This window comes from Tachyglossus aculeatus, chromosome 12 (assembly GCF_015852505.1).
Source record: "Tachyglossus aculeatus isolate mTacAcu1 chromosome 12, mTacAcu1.pri, whole genome shotgun sequence".
NCBI lineage: Eukaryota > Metazoa > Chordata > Mammalia > Monotremata > Tachyglossidae > Tachyglossus > Tachyglossus aculeatus.
Window position 1 is genome coordinate 4,257,526 of NC_052077.1, and position 19,690 is coordinate 4,277,215.

At 44.9% G+C, this 19,690-nt stretch overlaps 1 protein-coding gene and 1 non-coding gene across 5 annotated transcripts in view; one reads left to right on the forward strand and one right to left on the reverse strand.

The window, feature by feature from the left end:
* Positions 1–19,690, reverse strand: part of PAPSS1 (3'-phosphoadenosine 5'-phosphosulfate synthase 1) — an 86,391-nt gene that overhangs the window by 13,452 nt on the left and 53,249 nt on the right. For all 4 annotated transcript variants that reach the window (XM_038755157.1, XM_038755155.1, XM_038755156.1 and 1 more), the window contains exons 10-11: positions 12,154–12,422; positions 2,024–2,253 (exon numbers count right to left, since the gene is read on the reverse strand). In XM_038755157.1, the coding sequence (XP_038611085.1) occupies positions 2,024–2,253; positions 12,154–12,422 (499 nt within the window). The remainder of the gene's footprint in view (positions 1–2,023; positions 2,254–12,153; positions 12,423–19,690) is intronic.
* LOC119935914 lies at positions 17,053–17,190 on the forward strand. Its single transcript, XR_005453511.1, has one exon. It is a non-coding gene; the product is annotated as a small nucleolar RNA SNORA7 (small nucleolar RNA).

Below are 19,690 nucleotides of genomic sequence, written 5' to 3' on the forward strand. Positions count from 1 at the left end.
TACTCTCTAGTCTGGTAAAACTCGCATGCTATAATGAAATGGAAAACCAAAAAGGATGGAGTTTTCAATTTGGCCTCAAAGTCAGCATTTAATCATACTCATGTGTGAACTTGCATATGCGAGGTCTGCACACAAACTGAAGCCGGCTTGAGGGTTTGGCCCATCACGAGTCAATGGTTTCCTGAAAATCTTTTGAAACTAAGTAAAGATGTCCACTGAAGCGGGAGAAAAATGTGACAATGTCCTATTAAATGAAAACAAAACTATTTCTGGAAGGGACGCTGCAATGTCCTAATGAGAAACAATCAGAGCCTGCAATGATTGGGTACCAACTTTTTTGAAGCATGAAAAATGCTGAAGTGATAATTAGTCTAATGTGTCAAAAAGAAAGATCTGTCATGGATCTTCTCTATCTCCTCCCATAAGTGCTCAAGAAAGCTCAAAATCTAGGTTGCAGTGGAGTGGGCTACTGTATCGTACAGAGGGGCACCCTATTCGAAAAGGCAAATCTACTGGGTAAAAATCCAATCACAAAATGCTCCCCGTTCCCATTGTCCTCTCAGTCCCCGAGGGATGCCTTGGCTGATGGCAAATGAACTTCGGTAGCTCATTACAGTATTAACACGGTGGGTCAGATGTTCTGTTTTGGTTCATTATGCACAGATTTTGAAAGGTCTGGCTTAATTTCTTTCAGGTCTTGGAACTGTTTTAATTAGACAAGACTGGTGGAGTTCCACCTCCTGAAAGACAGTGAACATAAACGCCTTCCCAACTGGAACTTGTGCCATCAGATTTACCTGCCAACAGGGTAGAACTTGGAAAACGAGAGGAAGCAGAGACACAGTGAAATAAGACCACCTGCTTTCTGCAAGTTAATGTCATTTCAGTAATTATAATTTTGTATTTAATTTTTTTAAAAAAACCAACCACCATCACCACCATATATTGAGAGATCTATTGTATAAAACTGGGGAGGGTTAAGTTTTACAGTTAGGGATAATGCCAGAATTACCACTAATAAGCCTGTTCCTAACATCTGAAAGAATGGGTTTTTATTTATTCATTCCTAAAACTGAATGTTTTGAGTGATTGCTCATGAACAATATGAAGCACATTAAGTTCTTATAACTTAAATGCTTACTATTTTTTATATCAACTGTGCATACTCTCCAGTAATAAATGTGACAGCTGAGCTTTGCAGGAGTTGCAATTACTCTTTCTTTAACCTTAACCTGCGTAGATACCTAGTTCAGAAAACGTTATATCCATAAAATCATTAATTGTTTCCAAGCTGGCACGGTCTGACTTTCATTAATTAAACATCAGACAACCTCATATGTGCATAATTAATAACTGTGTTTCTTCATTACATCAAAGGCTATCTGCCCACCACAAAATTTTAATCACTTTCCAACATATTCCCATCAACTTCATTCTATTTCAGCACACAAATATAAAAAGTTAGGAAACGAAGGAGGTTTTTCAAGTTTCCCAAGCCATAACTTATTAAGATTTGCTAACAAAACAGGAAAAATTCCAAGAAAATGAGCCGCTCCTGGAACTAATATAGAATTCATCTTTGGAAAATCTTATGAGAACTGATGTAATTATTTAGCTTTCTGAATGATTAAAAGGGAGGCTGTTTGAGAGCACTACTAGCCAGACTGAACAAAACACAGAAGTTATCAACGGCATTTCTGCCACTTAGTCACCTAAACACACACACGTGCTCTGGGACTTGCATGCGATTAAATCAGCTGACCTTCCACACAGAGTTGGGAACTAAAACCTATAGGGAAAAAGTATGGATTACACCAAAGAAAAGGCAGGTTACTTGCTCTTCTTGACCCAGGGGAAGGGAAAACTTAGCTACCGTTGATGGTGGCAGGTGCAGAGAGGCTCTTTCCAGTTATGTTTTCCTAGCCAAGGAGACGGTCTCTCCAGCACATTCCTACAGAGGAAAAAAAAGCCTGGCCTACAGCAGTGGTTAGGGAAGGGGCTGAAGGAGGGGAAGGACACTTACTGTTCGGCGTCGTAATAGTCCATGCATTTCTTTTTCTTATTGTAAGCTGCGACCCGGAAGGGAACGATTTCCAGGGTTAACAGGCCCGGAGCCATCGTGAGCACTTTGGCCCCGTGAGTGGGTTCGTAGAGATCCTTTCCTGTCCGCGGGTGAGGCATGCCGGCGGGGTCCCGGCCCACGATGTAGAAGTTCGCTCCGGCCACCATTCGAGATCTGCAGTGCCACTGGACCTGCAGAGGAACACCGGCACGTAAGAGGGTATGACCTCCATTACCACCCTCTTGGGTCAGGTTTATAAACCAATTATCTAGTACGCTGGGAACCCGGAGCGAGGGGAATTGATTTTTTTTTTAAGCATCAGCATTAAGGCTTCGTTTGCACGGATCAAAAGTATTATCTGAAGACAACTTTCCTCAGGGAAATTGACTTAAAGAAACCTGCAATGGCAGCCCTAAAATGGTAAATTCCCTCTGGCAGATGGGATGAGGAATTCTGGAGCCCTGACATAGCCCTGCTCTTGAGGTTTGCCCTGAGTAACCATATCTCCTCCCATCCTGACAGGAGGTCTGAGAATCATTCCCAGAGTCCAGGCAGATTCGTAACCAAGGGGTGGGATTGGGAGTAGCGAGGAGATAGGTCAGACACACAGCACCCCTAGACACCAGCTGGAGGAGAAACTGTGGCTTAGTGGAAAGAACACAGGTGAGGGCATCAGAGGACCTGGATTCTAATCCTGGCTCTGCCACTTGTCTGCTGGGTGACCCTGGACAAGTCACTTTACTCTTCTGTGCCTTGGTTACCTCATCTGGAAAACGGGGATTTAATACCTGTTCTCTCTCCTACTTATTCATTCATTCATTCAATCGTATTTATTGAGCACTTACTGTGTGCAGAGCACTGTACTAAGCTCTTGGGAAGTACAAGTTGGCAACATATAGAGACGGTCCCTACCCAACAACAGGCTCACAGTCTAGAAGGGGGAGACAGACAACAAAACAAAACATGTGGACAGGTGTCAAGTCATCAGAATAAACAGAAATAAAGCTAGATACATGTCATTAACAAAATAAATAGAATAGTAAATATGTACAAATAAAATAAATAGAGTAATAAATCTGTACAAATATATATATACAGGTGCTGTGGGGAGGGGAAGGAGGTAGGGTTGGGGGGATGGGGAGGAAGAAAGGAAAAAGGGGGCTCAGTCTGGGAAGGCCTCCTGGAGGAGGTGAGCTCTAAGTAGGGCTTTGAAGGGAGGAAGAGAGCTAGTTTGGCAGATGTGCGGAGGGAGGGCATTCCAGGCCAAGGGGAGGACGTGGGCTGGGCGTCGACAGCGGGACAGGTGAGAACGAGGTACAGTGAGGAGGTTAGCGGCAGCAGAGGAGCAGAGGGTGCGGGCCGGGCTGTAGAAGGAGAGAAGGGAGGTGAGGTAGGAGGGGGCGAGGGGATGGACAGCCTTGAAGCCGAGAGTGAGGAGTTTTTGCTTGATGCTTAGGTTGACTGGTAGCCACTGGAGATTTTTGGGGAGGGGAGTAACATGCCCACAGCGTTTCTGCACAAAGATGATCCAGGCAGCAGCGTGAAGTATAGACTGAAGCGGGGAAGAGACAGGAGGATGGGAGATCAGAGACGAGGCTGATGCAAGAATCCAGTCGGGATAGGATGAGAGATTGAACCAGCAAGGTAGCGATTTGGATGGAGAGGATAGGGTGGATCTTGGCGATGTTGCGGAGGTGAGACCGGCAGGTTTTGGTGATGGATTGGATGTGAGGGGTGAACGAGAGAGCAGAGTTGAGGATGACACCAAGGTTGTGGGCTTGTGAGACGGGAAGGATGGTAGTGCCGTCTACAGTGATGGGAAAGTCAGGGAGAAGGCAAGGTTTGGGAGGGAAGATAAGGAGTTCAGTCTTGGACATGTTGAGTTTTAGATGCTGGACGGACATCCAGATGGAGATGTCCTGAAGGCAGGAGGAGACACAAGCCTGAAGGGAGGGAGAGAGAGCAGGGGCAGAGATGTAGATTTGGGTGTCATCAGCGTAGAGATGATAGTTGAAGCCGTGGGAGTGAACTAGTTCACCAAGGGAGTGAGTGTAAATAGAGAACAGAAGGGGACCAAGAACTGTCCTTTGGGGAACCCCTACAGTAAAGGGATGGGAGGGGGAGGAGGAGCCCACAAAGGAGACTGAGAATGAATGGCGGGAGAGATAAGAGGAGAAACAGGAGAGGACGGAGTCTGTGAAGCCACTGAGCCATGCTGCTTCTCTAATGTCCCCAGTTCTCAAAGTTGAAATTTTTGGTATTCCTAGGACCGAACATCAAAGTTCCTCTGGAAAAAAAAAATGTTATTGTACTGTGTATCTTACTGGATTGCAATGAAAGATTCATCCAGTTCATTGCTGGAAGGAGAACCTTTTGTAATCTAGTTCCAAATTCCTTGCCTAACGGAAATTCACTCTTTCTCTGATAAAGATGACGTGCCCTGTGGGGGGAGGGTTGCCAAACAACTGAGAGCAATAAAGAAACCACATCTTTTAACCCCAATTCTGAATTCATTCATTCATTCAATCGTATTTATTGAGCGCTTACTGTGTGCAGAGCACTGTACTAAACGCTTGGGAAGTACAAGTTGGCAACATATAGAGACGGTCCCTACCCAACAGCGAGCTCACAGTCCAGAAGTGGGAGACAGACAACAAAATGAAACATGTGGACAGGTGTCAAGTCATCAGAATAAATAGAAGTAAAGCTAGAAGCACATCATTAATAAAATAAATAGAATAGTAAATATGTACAAGTAAAATTAATAGAGTAATAAATCGGTACAAAAATATATGCAGGTGCTGTGGGCACAGATGGGTTGCACGCACAGACAGGTTGATATGTACAAGTAAAATTAATAGAGTAACAATCTGTACAAACATATATGCAGGGGCTGTGGACACAGACAGGTCGTTTAGATTGGGGCAGGGATTGTCTCTATTGTTGAATTGTACTTTCCAAGCACTTAGTGCTTTTCATGTAGTAAGCGCTCAATAAATACAATTGTATGAATGAATGAATTCCCTGACCTATCTGAAACAGCTATCCTTTTGACTTCAATATCATGACCCAAATTAGACAAAGCCCGGAAACGAATGATTAACTGAACTTCCTCGGAAGCTGCCTTTTCCCCTTCTTGGGGGTCGGATGGATTTTGTAGAGTTGGACGTTAATAATGATAACAATGTTCTGTGTTTCCTATGTAACAAGCATTATTCTAAGCGCTGGGGTAAATGCAAGCTAATTGGGTCAGTCACGGTCCCTGTCCCATATAGGGCTCACAGCCTTAATCCCCATTTTACAGATGAGGTAATTGAAACACATCGAAGGTAAGTGACTTGCTCAAGGTCACAGAGCAGACAATGGAATCTGCTGGCCTGAGGCCAGCCGCCTCTTCTCCCTGAAAGTGTAGCCCAGGGAAGGAGCGGGGACGGGGAGATGAAGATTTTCCTCAGTCCTCCACAAGCTGCTTTCCTCAGCATCGTTCTGGTCACATCTTCCCGGTCACCTCCCACTCCTCAAAAAACCTCCAATGTTTGGCCCTTCTCTTTCCACATCTAGCAGAAACTCCTGACCAGCACCATTAAGGCACTTGATCAGCTCTCTATCCTCTCTCCGCTCCCACTACGACCCAGCCCAGAGTAAATGCTAAACAAATGCCATAAAAAAGTCTTCAGCATTCCCTGCAGCTGGAAATGATATAAAGCACTTGCCTTTATGATAGCCCAGCTCCATTACCTTGTTGGGCTAGCAGATTCAATGCCACTGGGGAATTTCAGAGGGCAGTGATTTGGAAATATTCTGATAACACCATTTGGGTAGCTTTCCACTCAATGGGGCCATTGAAAACCTCCACCTTCCAAGCCTGAAGTTTCCAAACAAGATGATTAGCTGATCGATAAATCACTTTGAGGAAAGTTTTGTTGGTGTTTGGTCATTCATGGTATTCGTTAAGCATTTGTTAAGCATTTAGCATGCTCCAGGCACTGTATTAAACACCGAGATAGATTCAGGATAATCACGTTGGACACACTCCCTGTCCCACCTGGGGCTCCAGGTCTTAATCCCCATTTTACAAATGAAGTAACTGAGGCACAGATAAGTCAAGTGACTTTCTCAAGGTCACAGACTGGAATCCATGTCTAACTCCCAGGCCCAGGCTCTAACAATAATAATGATATTTGTTAAGTGCTTACTATGTGCCAGGCACTGTACTAAGTGCTGGGGTGGATACAAGCAAATCGGGCTGGACAGAATCCAGGCTTGGGAGTCAGAGGACGTGGGTTCCAATCCCAGCTCCGCCATTTGTCTGCTTTGTGACCTTGGGCAAGCCACTTAACTTCTCTGTGCCTCAGTTACCTCATCTATAAAATTGGGATTAAGACTGTGAGCCCCATGTGAGACAACCTGATTACCTTGTACCTACCCCAGCACTTAAAAAGAGCTTGGCAGACAGTAAGCGCTTACCAAACGCCATCATTATTAGTATTATTATTCACTGACCAACATGCTGATGGTCGAACTCATAAGGGCCTAGTACAATGCTCTGCACACAGTAAGCACTCGATAAATATGACTGAATGGATGAATATGCTTCTGTAGGCATGTACTCACTTTTCCAAGTACGTTGACCGGGGTTATTTGTCTGATTTAAAGCCACAATTCCTTTTCCTCAAACAACAGCAGGTAACTTTTCCCAGAAGGTTAGGCAGCAACCCATCCCCACTGCCTACACAACACAGTCTTTTTCATTAGAAAACCTGAAAAAAACCCTATCCGAACCTGAGGCCTGGGGAACCTCTCCATTCATCTTTTAGACCAGAAAAATCATGTACATAGTGTGATAACCAAACAGGCTTAACAGCTGCTGCTTATTCTGAAAATTATTTCTGCTACAGTAACAAATCTGGTACCAATGTCTTCTAAATGACCTACAGAAAATGATTAAAGGAAGATTTCCCTGGGTGCTTTGTTGAAGTGTTTTTTATTAGTTGGCACAGGAACTATCGGCAATTTTGTTTCTGACGTCACTGGAAATGCTGCATAAATTACGGGATGCTTTTATTTTACTAAAAGGTCTTTCTAGAAGGCTGAGGGGAGATTTGAGGAAAACTCGTAAGTGCGGTGCATTGACATTTGAGGAAAGGGAATGCATAAACTGCAGTGCACAATAAATACTGTCCGTCTTGACAATTAATAATAATTATGGTGTTTGTTAGGTGCTTACTACGTGTGCTGTCCTAGGAGCTGGGGATGCAAACAAGACAATCAGGTTGGACAGGGTCCCTGTCCCACACGGAGCTCAAAGTCTAAGTAGGAGGGAATAAGATTTAATCCCCATCTTACAGAAGAGGAAACTGAGGCAGAAAGAAGTTAAGTGACTTGCCCAAGGTCACACAGCAGACCAATGGTGGAGTTGTGCTAGAACCCATGTCCTCTCACTCCCAGGAAGATGTGGAATCTTGAGTCTCACAGGAATGTCATACCAGATTGCCATTTTTAGGGGTTCCCCAAACTGTCCCATGCAGAGACATTAGGACATTAAAACACAGCACTATTACAGGAGAGCAGTTGCTCAATGCTGGTTCTGCCACTGATTTCTTTGACGATCACACGTCAAATTTTTCTTCATCTGATGGAATTTTTAAAAGTTGTGGCCTGCAAGAAGTATAGGAATTCATAAGGACTCCACAGAGCCCTTAAATGGCTGTGTTCAGCAAGTGATTTTGAGATGTGATTTTGGGATGAGTTTATGATGAATTGTTAAGGTTTAGGGTCAGCTAGTGGAAAGAGCTAGGGTTTTAGAGTCAGAAGACCTGGGTACTAATCCCGGATAGGCCAACTGCTTGCTGTGTGACCTTGGACAAGTCATTTAACTTTTCAGTTTCCTCAACTGTACAATGGGGCCCTACCTACTTGGCCCGTGAGCCCGAAATGGAACAGGGACTGTGTTCAACCTGATTAACTTGTGGCTATCCCAGAGTTTAGAACAGCTCAGAATAAAAGCCATAATTATAATAATAACAATGCTGCCATATTGGGCAGCGGGATGAGGAAACTACAGAATAATAATGATGGTATTTATTAAGCTCTTACTATGTGCCAAGCGCTGTACTAAGTGCTGGGGTAGATTAGATACAAGCAAATCGAGTTGGATATTGTCTCTGTCCCATGTGGGGCTCACAGTCTCGATCCCCATTTTACAAATGAGGTAACTGAGGCAGGGAGAAGTGAAGCGACTTACCCAAGGTCACACACAGACAAGTGGCAGAACCAGGATTAGAACCCAATAGATGGTGGAGGCAGCAGGGGCAGTCTGAAGCTTGTCAGAGGTGTCCTGCAGAGCTGAGCACCTCTGGGTCCCTCTGGGGGGTCTCAAGTTCCTCCCCACCATGCACGGGGTAGGCGATCAATCAATCAATTGTACCTATTGAGCGCTTACTGTACCAAGCACTCGGGAGAATAGACTAAAACAGAGTTGGACGGCATGTTTCCTGCCCACAAGGAGCTTCCGATCTAGAGGGATCACTGCTGGGCAGGAAATGCGTCTGTTTATTGTTATATTGTACTCATCCAAGTGCTTAGTACAGTGCTCCGCACACAGTAAGCAGTCAATAAATACAAATGACTGATTTGATTAAATGAAATGAAACCAGCTGGGGGCCATTCCAGAGAGCAGGAGCCAACATTCCAAAGGAAGGTTGATGATTGATCCAGCCGGGCTCTCTAATTCCAGGGATTCCAGTCAAAAATCCAAAGATATTCATTCATTCAATTGCATTTATTGAGCGCTTACTGTATGCAAAGCACTGTACTAAGCGCTTGGGAGAGTACAATACAACAAGAGACGCAGTCCCTGCCCATTACGAGCTCATGGTCTAGGAGATGGCATTCTGGGCCGGATCCCCAGGGACAGAGGAAGCCAACTCACCCAATATTTGGGAAGAGATGTGCTAAGTGACTGGCTACAGGCCTACACAGTTGACCAAACAACTTTAATCGGGCCCACCGACAGGTCAAAAGATTATAAAGCCACTTTCCAAAATAAAACAATGTCCAGTTTCTTCACTGAAAAACCAAGACTGGGCGAGATGAAAGCTGGTCCACTAGAGCTTTACTGTATAGACAAGATTAATTGTGGCATTTTTTTGCTGTTGCTTTTTTTGTTGTTGTTTGGTCCTTCATGGTATTTGTTAAGCGTTTTTTAAGGACTTACTATGCTCCAAACATTGTATTAAATACTGAGATAGATACACGATAGTCAGTTGGAATTTGGCTCAGTGAGAAGCAGTGTGGCTCAGTGGAAAGAGCACGGGCTTTGGAGTCAGAGGTCATGGGTTCAAATCCCGGCTCTGCCAACTGTCAGCTGTGTGACTTTGGGCAAGTCACTTAACTTCTCTGTGCCTCAGTTACCTCATCTGTAAAATGGTGACTAAGACTGTGAGCCCCACGTGGGACAACCTGATCACCCTGTAACCTCCCCAGTGCTTAGAACAATGCTGTGCACATAGTAAGCACTTAATAAATGCCATTTAAAAAAAAAACAAAAAACAAAAAACGAAACAAAAAAAAAAACCCACTCCCTTTCTCACCTGGGGCTCCAGGTCTTAATCCCCATTTTACACATGAGGTAACTGAGGCACAGATAAGTCAAGTGACTTGCTCAAGGTCACAGACTGGAATCCACATCTAACTCCCAGGCCCATGCCTTAATAACAATAAGAATAGTAATGGTATTTGTTAAGCGCTTACTGTGTGCCAGGCACTGTACTAAGCGCTGGGGTGTATACAAGCAAATCGGGTTGGACACAGTCCTTGTCCCATGTGGGTCTCACAGTCTCAATCCTCATTTTACAGAAGAGGCAACAGGCACAGAGAAGTCAAGTGACTTGCCCAAGGTCACACAGCAGACAAGTGGTGGCCTATCTACTAGGTCAAGTACTTACTACAGGCCAAGCATGGACTAAGCCCTGGGGTAGATACAAGCTAATCAAGTTCCACATGGGGCTCACAAGCTGAATAGGAGGGAGAACAGGTATTGAATCTCCATTCTGCAGATGGGGAAACTGAGGCCCAGAAAAATTGAGTGATTTGTTTGTGTTACTCGCCTGCCAGCAGGCAAGCAACAAAGCCAAGATTAGAACCCAGATCCCCTGATTCCTAGGCCCAGGCTCTCTGTCCACTAGGCCAACTGCTGCTTTCACTGCATGTACTACCACAGTTAAAAAGAAAACAATCTATCTTCAATAGTAAGGATATTTTCTCCTAAGATAATTCCCCAAATTTACTACGTTGGCTTTATATAGCAGTTAAAAATGTTTTCCTTTTAGTTCCATATTCAAATAAAAAGTTGCATTATGTGCAACACATCTTTCATCTGTAAACAATATAAGAGATTTTAGGCGGACCCTGGGGCAATTGTCTCTTTTCTGTGCACTTTCCATGGATTTCTTCAGTTTTCTCAGTTTTCCATAGTTTATTCATTGAATCATGTGCTCTCCAAGAGTGTGGCTGTTCCCTATTGCACAGTTGATGTTCATTTCTGTATGCTATGCTATATGGGTCTTAATTTACTCTGAGCAGAATATTTTTCCTTTAACACGGTAATCCTAAATATTAAAACAAAAGGAGGTACACATTATGAATTCTAATTTAAAGCAGCGATGTTTGCATGATATAATTACCCTGAAGTAGAATAAAGAAAATGCATTTTAAATTCTATCTCAACAGTCCCAAATAGTACAAAAAAATGAGAGCATACTTTATATAAAAAAAAAGGTCTGTGGTAGTTAAAAGTGTTTTAAAGTTTTAATTTGACGAATCTATTGTTCAGAACAATAGTCCTAATAACTCTAGACTCTAAGTTCACTGTGGGCAGGGAATGCGTCTACCAACTCTGTTGTGCTGTACTCAACCACAACAGAAGGAAGTGAAATGTTCTCTTCCCAGAAGAAGCTTACACTAATAGGTAAGACAAAACATTTTCAGATAGAACAAGTGAGTGAACGTCCAATTGAAATAAACACACACACGTGCTGAGGAAGGATATAAATAAATACATGTGGGCAAGAGATGGCTAGTGGGTTTAGATGATTTGGTGTGCTGGGACTAAATGGGGGAAAGCCTACTGGAGGGGTTGGGATTTCAGGAGAACTTTGAATATGGGGAGAGCTGTGGTGTCTGAAATTTGCAAAGGGAGAAAATTCCAGGCCAGTGGAAGCGCAAGAAAGCTGAGGGAATCACATGACCTTGGGAGACAGGGTCTTGGTGAAGGAGGGCTAAAAGTTACATTCAAGTACCTGGCCAATTATACAGGATTAGTATCTATACAGGATTAGAATCCTTGTATGGTGAAGGATAAAATCCACAGGCGTCCCAGAGTTTGCAACATTCGGTCTCTCCTCTTCCCCTTAACTTCCCTCAAATGCATCTACAATGTAGACACGGATGCTTCTAAGAAAGCCTGTCTAGGAACTGAATTAGGGACATATTTGGGAAAGAGATGAAAGTGATTAAGGTAAGAAAAAGATTGAAGTGATTTTGGGTGTGCATATTACGCGCTCAAAAAGCTAGCCTGTCACAAGGTATGACAGAGTTAATAATGATGATAGTAATAACAATAATAATAATAATTGTGGTATTTGTTAAGTGCTTACGACGTGCCAAGCACTGTATTGGCTGCTGGGGAAGATACAAGATAACCAGGTCTCTTTATTCTATGCTATTGATGCCTGTTTACTTGTTATGATGTCTGTCTCTCCACTTCTAGCTTTGTGAGCCCATTGTGGTAGGGACTGTCTCTTTGTTGCTGAAGTGTACTTTCCAAGTGCTCAGTACAATGCTCTGCACACAGTAAGCGTTCAGTAAATACAATTGAATGAATGAATGGGGCTCAAAGCCTCAGTAGGAAGGAGAACAGGTATTGAATCCCCATTTTGTCGAGGAAAGAACTGAGATACAGAGAGGTGATGTGACTTGCCCACAGTCACACGGTAGTTGGAGAACCCTCATCCACTGACTCCCTTGACCCATGACCTTTCCATGAGGCCATGCTGAGTTTCTTCTGAAATTCCCTTTTTTTTGGCGCTTACCTCAGTGGGTCCAGCGTACATCATGGGAGACGGGAAGATGGCCACCACGGTGGTCTCTGGATTCAAGACGCCCTCCTCCAGCACGGCATTATGCTGCTTCATTCGCCACGGCAACGGGACGTCATCGTCTTTGGTCCAGCCGCCCAGGGGGTGTAGGAGGAGAACGGGGCGCCGGTAGCCCCGCTCCAGCAGCTGCTGATGGGTGTCCTGCATTAGCAGAGCATGCCCGTTGTGCACCGGATTCCGCAACTGGAAGGCAAAGACCGCATCTGAGGAGAAGAAGAGGAGAATGTTCAGTGTCGGCACCGTGAATCGCTCACTGAACGAGAATACATCCTCAGGGCTGCCTGGCAGGTAAACCACTGACCGGGTATCAATCAATCATCTTTTTTGAGCCCTTATGGGGTGCAGAGCACTGTACTAAACGCCTGAGAGAGTACAACATAACGGAGTCCCTGAACACAGTGAGCTCACAGTCTAGAAGGGGACTATAAAGGATGCTGGGATTACACCATCTGGGAACCATGCTAGAATAACAAACAAATGAAACAGGAAATTCATGGTAAATAACTATGTTTCCCCCGAACAATCATGACCAGTTAACGTCCTGCCTTCGCTGAAATATCCTGGTATTCAGGATCATTTATAGGTAAGGAAAACATGTCTTTTCAATCTCTCATCTACATCATCATTGGACACCTCATGGGGAAGGAGATTCAGACCAACAGCAACAAAAGAAAACACAGAAAGTGAGGTTTTGATGGACGTAGGTTGAAACACTCTGGATACGGTTATATTGTACTCTCCTACGCACTTAGTACAGTGCTGTGCACCAAGTAGGCACTCATGAAATACCATTGATAGACAGATTGATTGAAGGTTTCAAGGTAATTTTCACATGGCCGGGAGACGCTCGAGGCCTAATTCTCCTTCGACTGGTAGCAAGCTCTAGGTCGATGGGCCAGAGGGTGAGAGATATGATAAAGTACAGAAAATTTTCTTTCCCCTCCCAACCCCACAGCACTTATGTACATATCTGTAATTCATTTATTTATATTAATGTATGTCTCCCCTTCTAGAATGCAAGCTCATTGTAGGCAGGGAATGTGTCTGTTTATTATTGTACTGAACTCTCCTAAGCACTTAGTACAGTGCTCTGCACACAGTAAGCGTTCAATAAGTACAAATGAATGAATGAAAATCAACACAACCATCCAGGGCCAAACCTCGACAATTCCTGCTCCACTTGCTGCCCAGCAAACTGAACCAATGCCCGGCAGCCAAGGATTGTGCTGTAAAGCTAGGAGGCAACTCACTCAAGACCTTTAAGTAACATCTGGACCATCAGCAAAGTGATTTAACTCCTCCCAAAGCTATGTTCTCTCCCTCGGCTCTCCGTACTCCCCTTAGTACATACAAAGGATTGTTGTCATTAGAACTTATTCCAAAAATGTAGCTCACAGCCAAAAGGGGGAAATTCAACTAATGCTTCCCCAAAGAAAATACTCAGGAGGCCAGCGACAAACAGAAACCATTCACTTCTGAGTATATGCTCTCTGTCCTTAAAAATCCCCTCAAAAGCCTGAATTGCAGAACGGTTTTAAATTCCTCACTAGGAGGTTAGTACATAGGGACACCAGACAAGGCCTTTTGAGCTCCAACCGGCCTGGTAGCAGAAACCACAATTTTCCAACAGTTACCAAACCCCCAAAAAACACCAGATAAAAGGGTTGATTTGAATTTTCTCTGGTACTCGGTTCATTCTGTCTTCTACGAGATCCAGAAAGCAAATCACCAAATTGTTCATGAAGGAAGAAGGCCCTCATCATCACCAACCAGCTCGGCAGTGTGAAGAGAGAGGCAGCCACAGGTGGATGGCTGCAAAGTGCCATGAAATCCAGGCCGGGCAGATGGGAGGGATTTCACCAGGTGCTTATGGCGCTTGTATATTCACTTAGTGTGACTACATGACTTCCGTGCCTCCAGCCGAGAGCCAAGGCGACAAACTCTCCAGAAATCTGCCACCACATCAGAACAACCCTCTCACTTGCAATACAGCCTAACCTCTCTAATGGTCCCTCAGGGCCACACTTCGGCCTTGAAAAACTCCCTGGCCTTTCTTTTCCAAGATGGTGGGGGCAGGAAGGGGAGGGGCGGGGACCTCCACAGCTGCGATTCAAACTTTCCCTGTCCACCCCAGCTAATGAGGAACAGATTTTTCACTGGAGAATCGGGGCACTTAGATTATGTGCCTCGGGAGCACGCTAAGTAAATACTTGGATTATGAGCGAGTCAAAGCGGATTAAAAATATGGCTCTTTAACAACAAACACTCTTTGCCAGGCGAGATTGGTAACAAGAGATAAAAGGAACAAGAGTTATGCCTAATTGGTTCCACAGGTTTATCTACCTAGGCTTTCTTCCCCACGACAGGTCCAACCGCGACAGGAACGAGATTACAGTTCAGATGGATTTTTCAGGAGTTCTCACTACCACCGGTGAATAATTTTATTTCCACAATTTCCCCAGGATGAAATATTCATCCACTCTTGGTGTAGTTTAGGGATTCCAGGCCATGAGGAACCCCTCCTTTCTAGCCAGAGGCCTCCCCACTCCCTTCCAACCATCTGGCAGGATGGCTATTTGAGGGGAATCCCACAATCCCACAAGTTCCCCTTCCCTTCTGGCTACCTGGTCAACCTGCATTTTGGCACTGGGCTAAGCCTCTGGCTAGCAGGGAAAGACTCCCCTTGAAGCTCACAAAGTCCTCTTCTTCAGGGGCCAGAAAACTAATTAGGCCAGAAGGTGACGCAGCATCAAAAGTTATGTTCGAAACCGTTTTCGGCCACACGTGGTAGAAGATTGATTTTCCCCGGAGAGAAGAGAGCTGGTAACCTCAGCATCAGCCTGGGAAGCCTTCGGTCAATTGTATTTACTGAGCACTTACTGTGTGCAGAGCACTACATTAAGTGCTTGGGAGAGTACGATACAACAATAGCCTCGTTCCCTGACCACAAAGAGCTTACAGTCTAAAGGAGGAAACAGACATTAATATAAATAAATTACAGAGGTGTACCTGAGCGTGGCTGGGGTTTAGGGAGTGTCAAAGTAGCAAAGTCATTATGGGTGATGTGAGGCTGAAGGAGAAAAAAGAAGGGGTACTATGACTGACCCAGTGATATGAAGAGATGCAGAAGGGAGGGTGAATAGGTGAGGAAATGAGGGGTTCAGCAGGGAAAGCTTCTTGGAGGAGATGTGATTTTTAGGAGGGTTTCGAAGATGGGGAAGAGTCAGATATGAAAAAGGAGGGAGACCCAGGCTATAGGGAGGACATGAGTGAGACGGATAAGGACGAGGTGCAGTGTGCAGGTTGGCTTTAGAGGAGCCAAGTGTGTGTGTTGGGTTGTAGTGGGAGATTAGTGGGGTAAGGTACAGAGGGTAGAGCTGATTAAGAGCCTTAACACCAACAATAAGTAGCTTGTTCGATGCAGAGAAGGATGGGTAACCTTTGCAGGTTTCTGAGGAGTGGGGACATGTGGACTGAACAGTTCTTTTGAAAAGTGATCAGGCAGCAGAGTGAAGCCAACTGGGAAAGCAACACAGCCTAGTGGAAAGAGCCTGGGCATCAGAGAACCTGGGTTCTAATTCTGGCTCCACGAATTGACCTTGGACGAGTCACTTAACTTCTCTTCGTCTGTTTCCTCATCTATAAACTCGGGATTAAATCCTACCCCCTCCTATCTAGGACATGAGTCCCATGTGGGACAAAGACGGTGGCCAACCTGATCATCTTGTATCTACCCCAGTGCTTAGTACAGTGCTTGGCATGTAGTGAACCCTTAACAAGTACCATAATTGTTATCATTATTATTACTATTAAAGTATGAACTGGAGAAGGAAAAGAGAGGAGGCTGGAAGGTCAGCGAAGAGGTTGATATAGTAGTCGAGGCAGGATATAAGTTCTTGGATCAGTGTGGCAGTTCTTTGGTTGGAGAAGAAGGATTGGTTTCTAATAGTAATAATAATAATGATGGTATTTGTTAAGCACTTGCTATGTGCCAAGCACTGTTCTAAGCACTGGAGTAGAAACAAGGTAATCAGGTTGTCCCATGTGGGGTTTATAGTCTTAATCCCCATTTTACAGATGAGGTAACTGAGGCACAGTGAAGGTAAGTGGCTTGCCCAAAGCCACACAGCTGACAAACAGAGGAGCCGGGATTAGAGCCTGTGATCTCTGACTCCCAAGCCTGCACTCTTTCCACTAAGCCACAAAAAGATTATATAAAGGAAGAACCAAGAGAATTTGTTAACGGACTGAATATGTGTGTAGGATGAGAGAGATGAGTTGAAGAAAATGCTAAGGTTATGGGCTTGCGAAAGAGGGAGGATGGTGGTATTGTCCAGTGACAGGAGAGTCAGAGGGAGGAGAAGGTTTGACCAGGAAGATGAGTTTTGTTTAAGACATTTTAAATTTGAGGTGTCGGCAGACCATCCAAGTAGAGAGGCCCTAAAGGCAGGAGGAATTGCAAGACTGCAGAGAAGGAGTGAGGCCAGGCCTGGAGAGGTAGATTGGGGAATCAACCACAAAGAGATGGGAATTGAAGCTCTGGGAGTGAATGAGTTCTTCAGGAGAATGGGTGTAGAAGAAGATTAGAAGGAGATCTGGAACTGAACACTTTTACTTTTTTTGTGGGGGGGGGGTACTAGTTAAGCACTTACTATTTACTTATAACTTACTATGTGTTACAGGGGAAGCAGTGTTTCTCAGTGAAAAGAGCCCAGGCTTTGGGGTCAGAGGTCATGGGTTCAAATCCCGCCTCCCCCAACTGTCAGCTGTGTGACAATTGGTAATAAAAGGGGAAAGATGACCATTATTTGTTGCTCAGTAAGTACCAGGTTGCCCCTCTCAGGGTCGCATTTGGAGAGTTTCCAGTACTCTAGCAGTCTCAGCTACAGGAGGGAGAGTCGAGCAGAGGCCTACCCATTCCATTCCTAGCTTGGTCAGTGGCTAGTGAGTGGAGGTCAACCTGCTACAAGTCAAAACTCACCTGTATTGGGCAGCAGTGGCATGGGAGAGAGTCGAGGGCAGACACTCAAGTTAACTGCGTGGAAGGCGGCAATGGCAAACCACTTTCGTATTTTTACTAAGAAAACTCTATGGATCCACTACCAGATGAGTGGCAGACAGAGGAGGGGCGTTCTGAAAGAGATGTGTCCATGGCATCGCTATGGGGCAGAGATGACTCGACAGCATAAGACAAGGCACATAACAGGTTGATGGAAACAAATTAATTGAAACGTTTGCCAGTGTGATATCCAGTCTAGGCTGTGAGTGGAATAGGGAGAGGAGAAGGGGGAAAAAGATCAAGGAAGAAGGGACAATGGGGAGAGAAAGGGAAGACAGAAGCAAAACAGTGCCAACCTCACATGTGGTTCAGGAGTTACCAGAGAAATGGTGCATTCCAGGGCTCAGTCCAACCCTAGGCACGGCCCTGTCCTCCTCACCCTAGACCTCTTCTATCTTTCCCTAAGGCCCCAAGACTGTGGGGTCAGTGCTAGGACAGTCTTTGTTCACCCCATAGGCATTCAAAGGCCATGAAGTAAGCTCAATCAGAGCAGATACTAATGGAATTCCAGATTTGGAGAAAAATGCTCCGGAAATTCCACCAGAGATCAAGCCTAATATAAATCACTCAGTTTAAGCCATTTAATAATCAACACCAAGAATAGTAACTTAGCACCTCTGACCGACTGTATGCCCAGCTCCAGCCACTTACAGCTCTGACCTAAGAACTCGGCACTAGAGGAAGAAAAACAGTCCTTTTCTCTCAAGGAGCTGGAATCCTATCAAAATCACTATTTGTGTTTAGAAACTCAGCCAAAAATCACAGTGACCAGTTCTCTACTGAGTTCCCCAAATGGGAGCCAAAATGCCAACTGGACATTTTCATGCATCCCAAGATGGGTGGGAAGCAGTGTGGCCTAAGAACCCAGGCCTGCGAGTCAGAGGATCTGGGTTCTAATCCTGGTTCTGCGACTTGTCTGCTATGTGACCTTGGGCAACTCACTTAACTTCTCTGAGCTTCAGTTTCAGCATCTGTAAAACGTAGATTAAATCCTACTCCTCTCTTACTTGAACTGTGAGCCCCATGTGGGACAACCTAATCATCTTGCATCGACCCCACTACTTAGAATAGCATTTGACACATAGTAAGCACTTAATAAATACCATAAAAAAATAGAACAAACAGTACAGTGCTTGGTACATAGTAAGTTCTTCAATACCATGATTTTTACTAAGTGTTATTTTACTTAGATGAGGTCTGCACAAACACTCACTCTCTACCTGCTCACTTCTCACCTATGAATTGCAATACACGAAACATAATCAAATACAAAAACCCAACAAATGTTCTTCGGTCTATCCTGAAACACTGCTTTAAAATATCCTTGTTTAGTAGTCGTAATAGTATGAAGTGCTTATGGTGTTTAGAGCCTTGCCCTAAGCCCGAGGAAAGAGAATACAGGTGGGAATTAAAAATGGACTCTGCCCTTCGAGGGGCTCACAATTTAGGAGCATGTGCAGAGGGAGACAGACGCATGGGGAATGACGTAACACTGACGCATTAAAACAGCAAAAGGGACAAGGACAAATATGTAGCACACACGCGGAAAACCAAAGTCGGTACGGAGTTGTGGCTAGAGGAGCAGAATTTCTCCTCATGATTCAGCCCACGGCAACGGCTACGCAGCCACTAGCTTTCTCGAATTTCTTTGAGGTCTCATACTGCGGATTTCGTTCATTTCAAGGTGGGGTCATCTCGACGGTGCTGAGGGGAGCCGGGTGGAAAGGAAAGGAGATTCCCTCAACTGTAGGCAGGGATGCGCGGGGATGGACTGAGAGTGCACACGGAGGCGGAACCGCAGATGGCGGATGTTTCGTCTGGCCCCGAACTCACTCATTCAATCGTATTTATTGAACGCTTACTGTGTGCAGAGTGCTGTACTAAGCACTTGGGAGAGTACAATATAACAATAAACAGACACATTCCCTGCCCACAGAGAGCTTACAGGCTAGAGTTGAGGAGGCGCCAAGAAGGCAGAAAGGTGGGTTTTCTGACATATGCGGAGCATGTCGGGGACAGGCAGGGGGTTAACCAGCCACAAGAAGAGGGTCGAGGGCAAACGGCACAGATTTCACTCAGCCGTGATCACCTACATCCCCATACCACTTCTCGGCTGCCTGGTTTTCCCTGCTGGCATGCAAGAAATCGACCTCCGCAATGTGGATGACTAACTCTGCCAGCATGATTTGGAGGGGTGTGTGGGTTAGAACAATGTAAACTCTCCACACAGATCAACTGCCCAAAAGGCTTTTTAGTAGCAAGAAACCTCATGTTCTTGGACGGGAAGATCTTCTGGGGCAGCAGGGCTGAATTCTTGAAATCCTCCAGTTAAATGAAAGCCGCCTTATAGTGGCCATTGATTTAATGGGATTCGTTCGAAGATTCCATCAAGACTAACGTATTTCAATACCA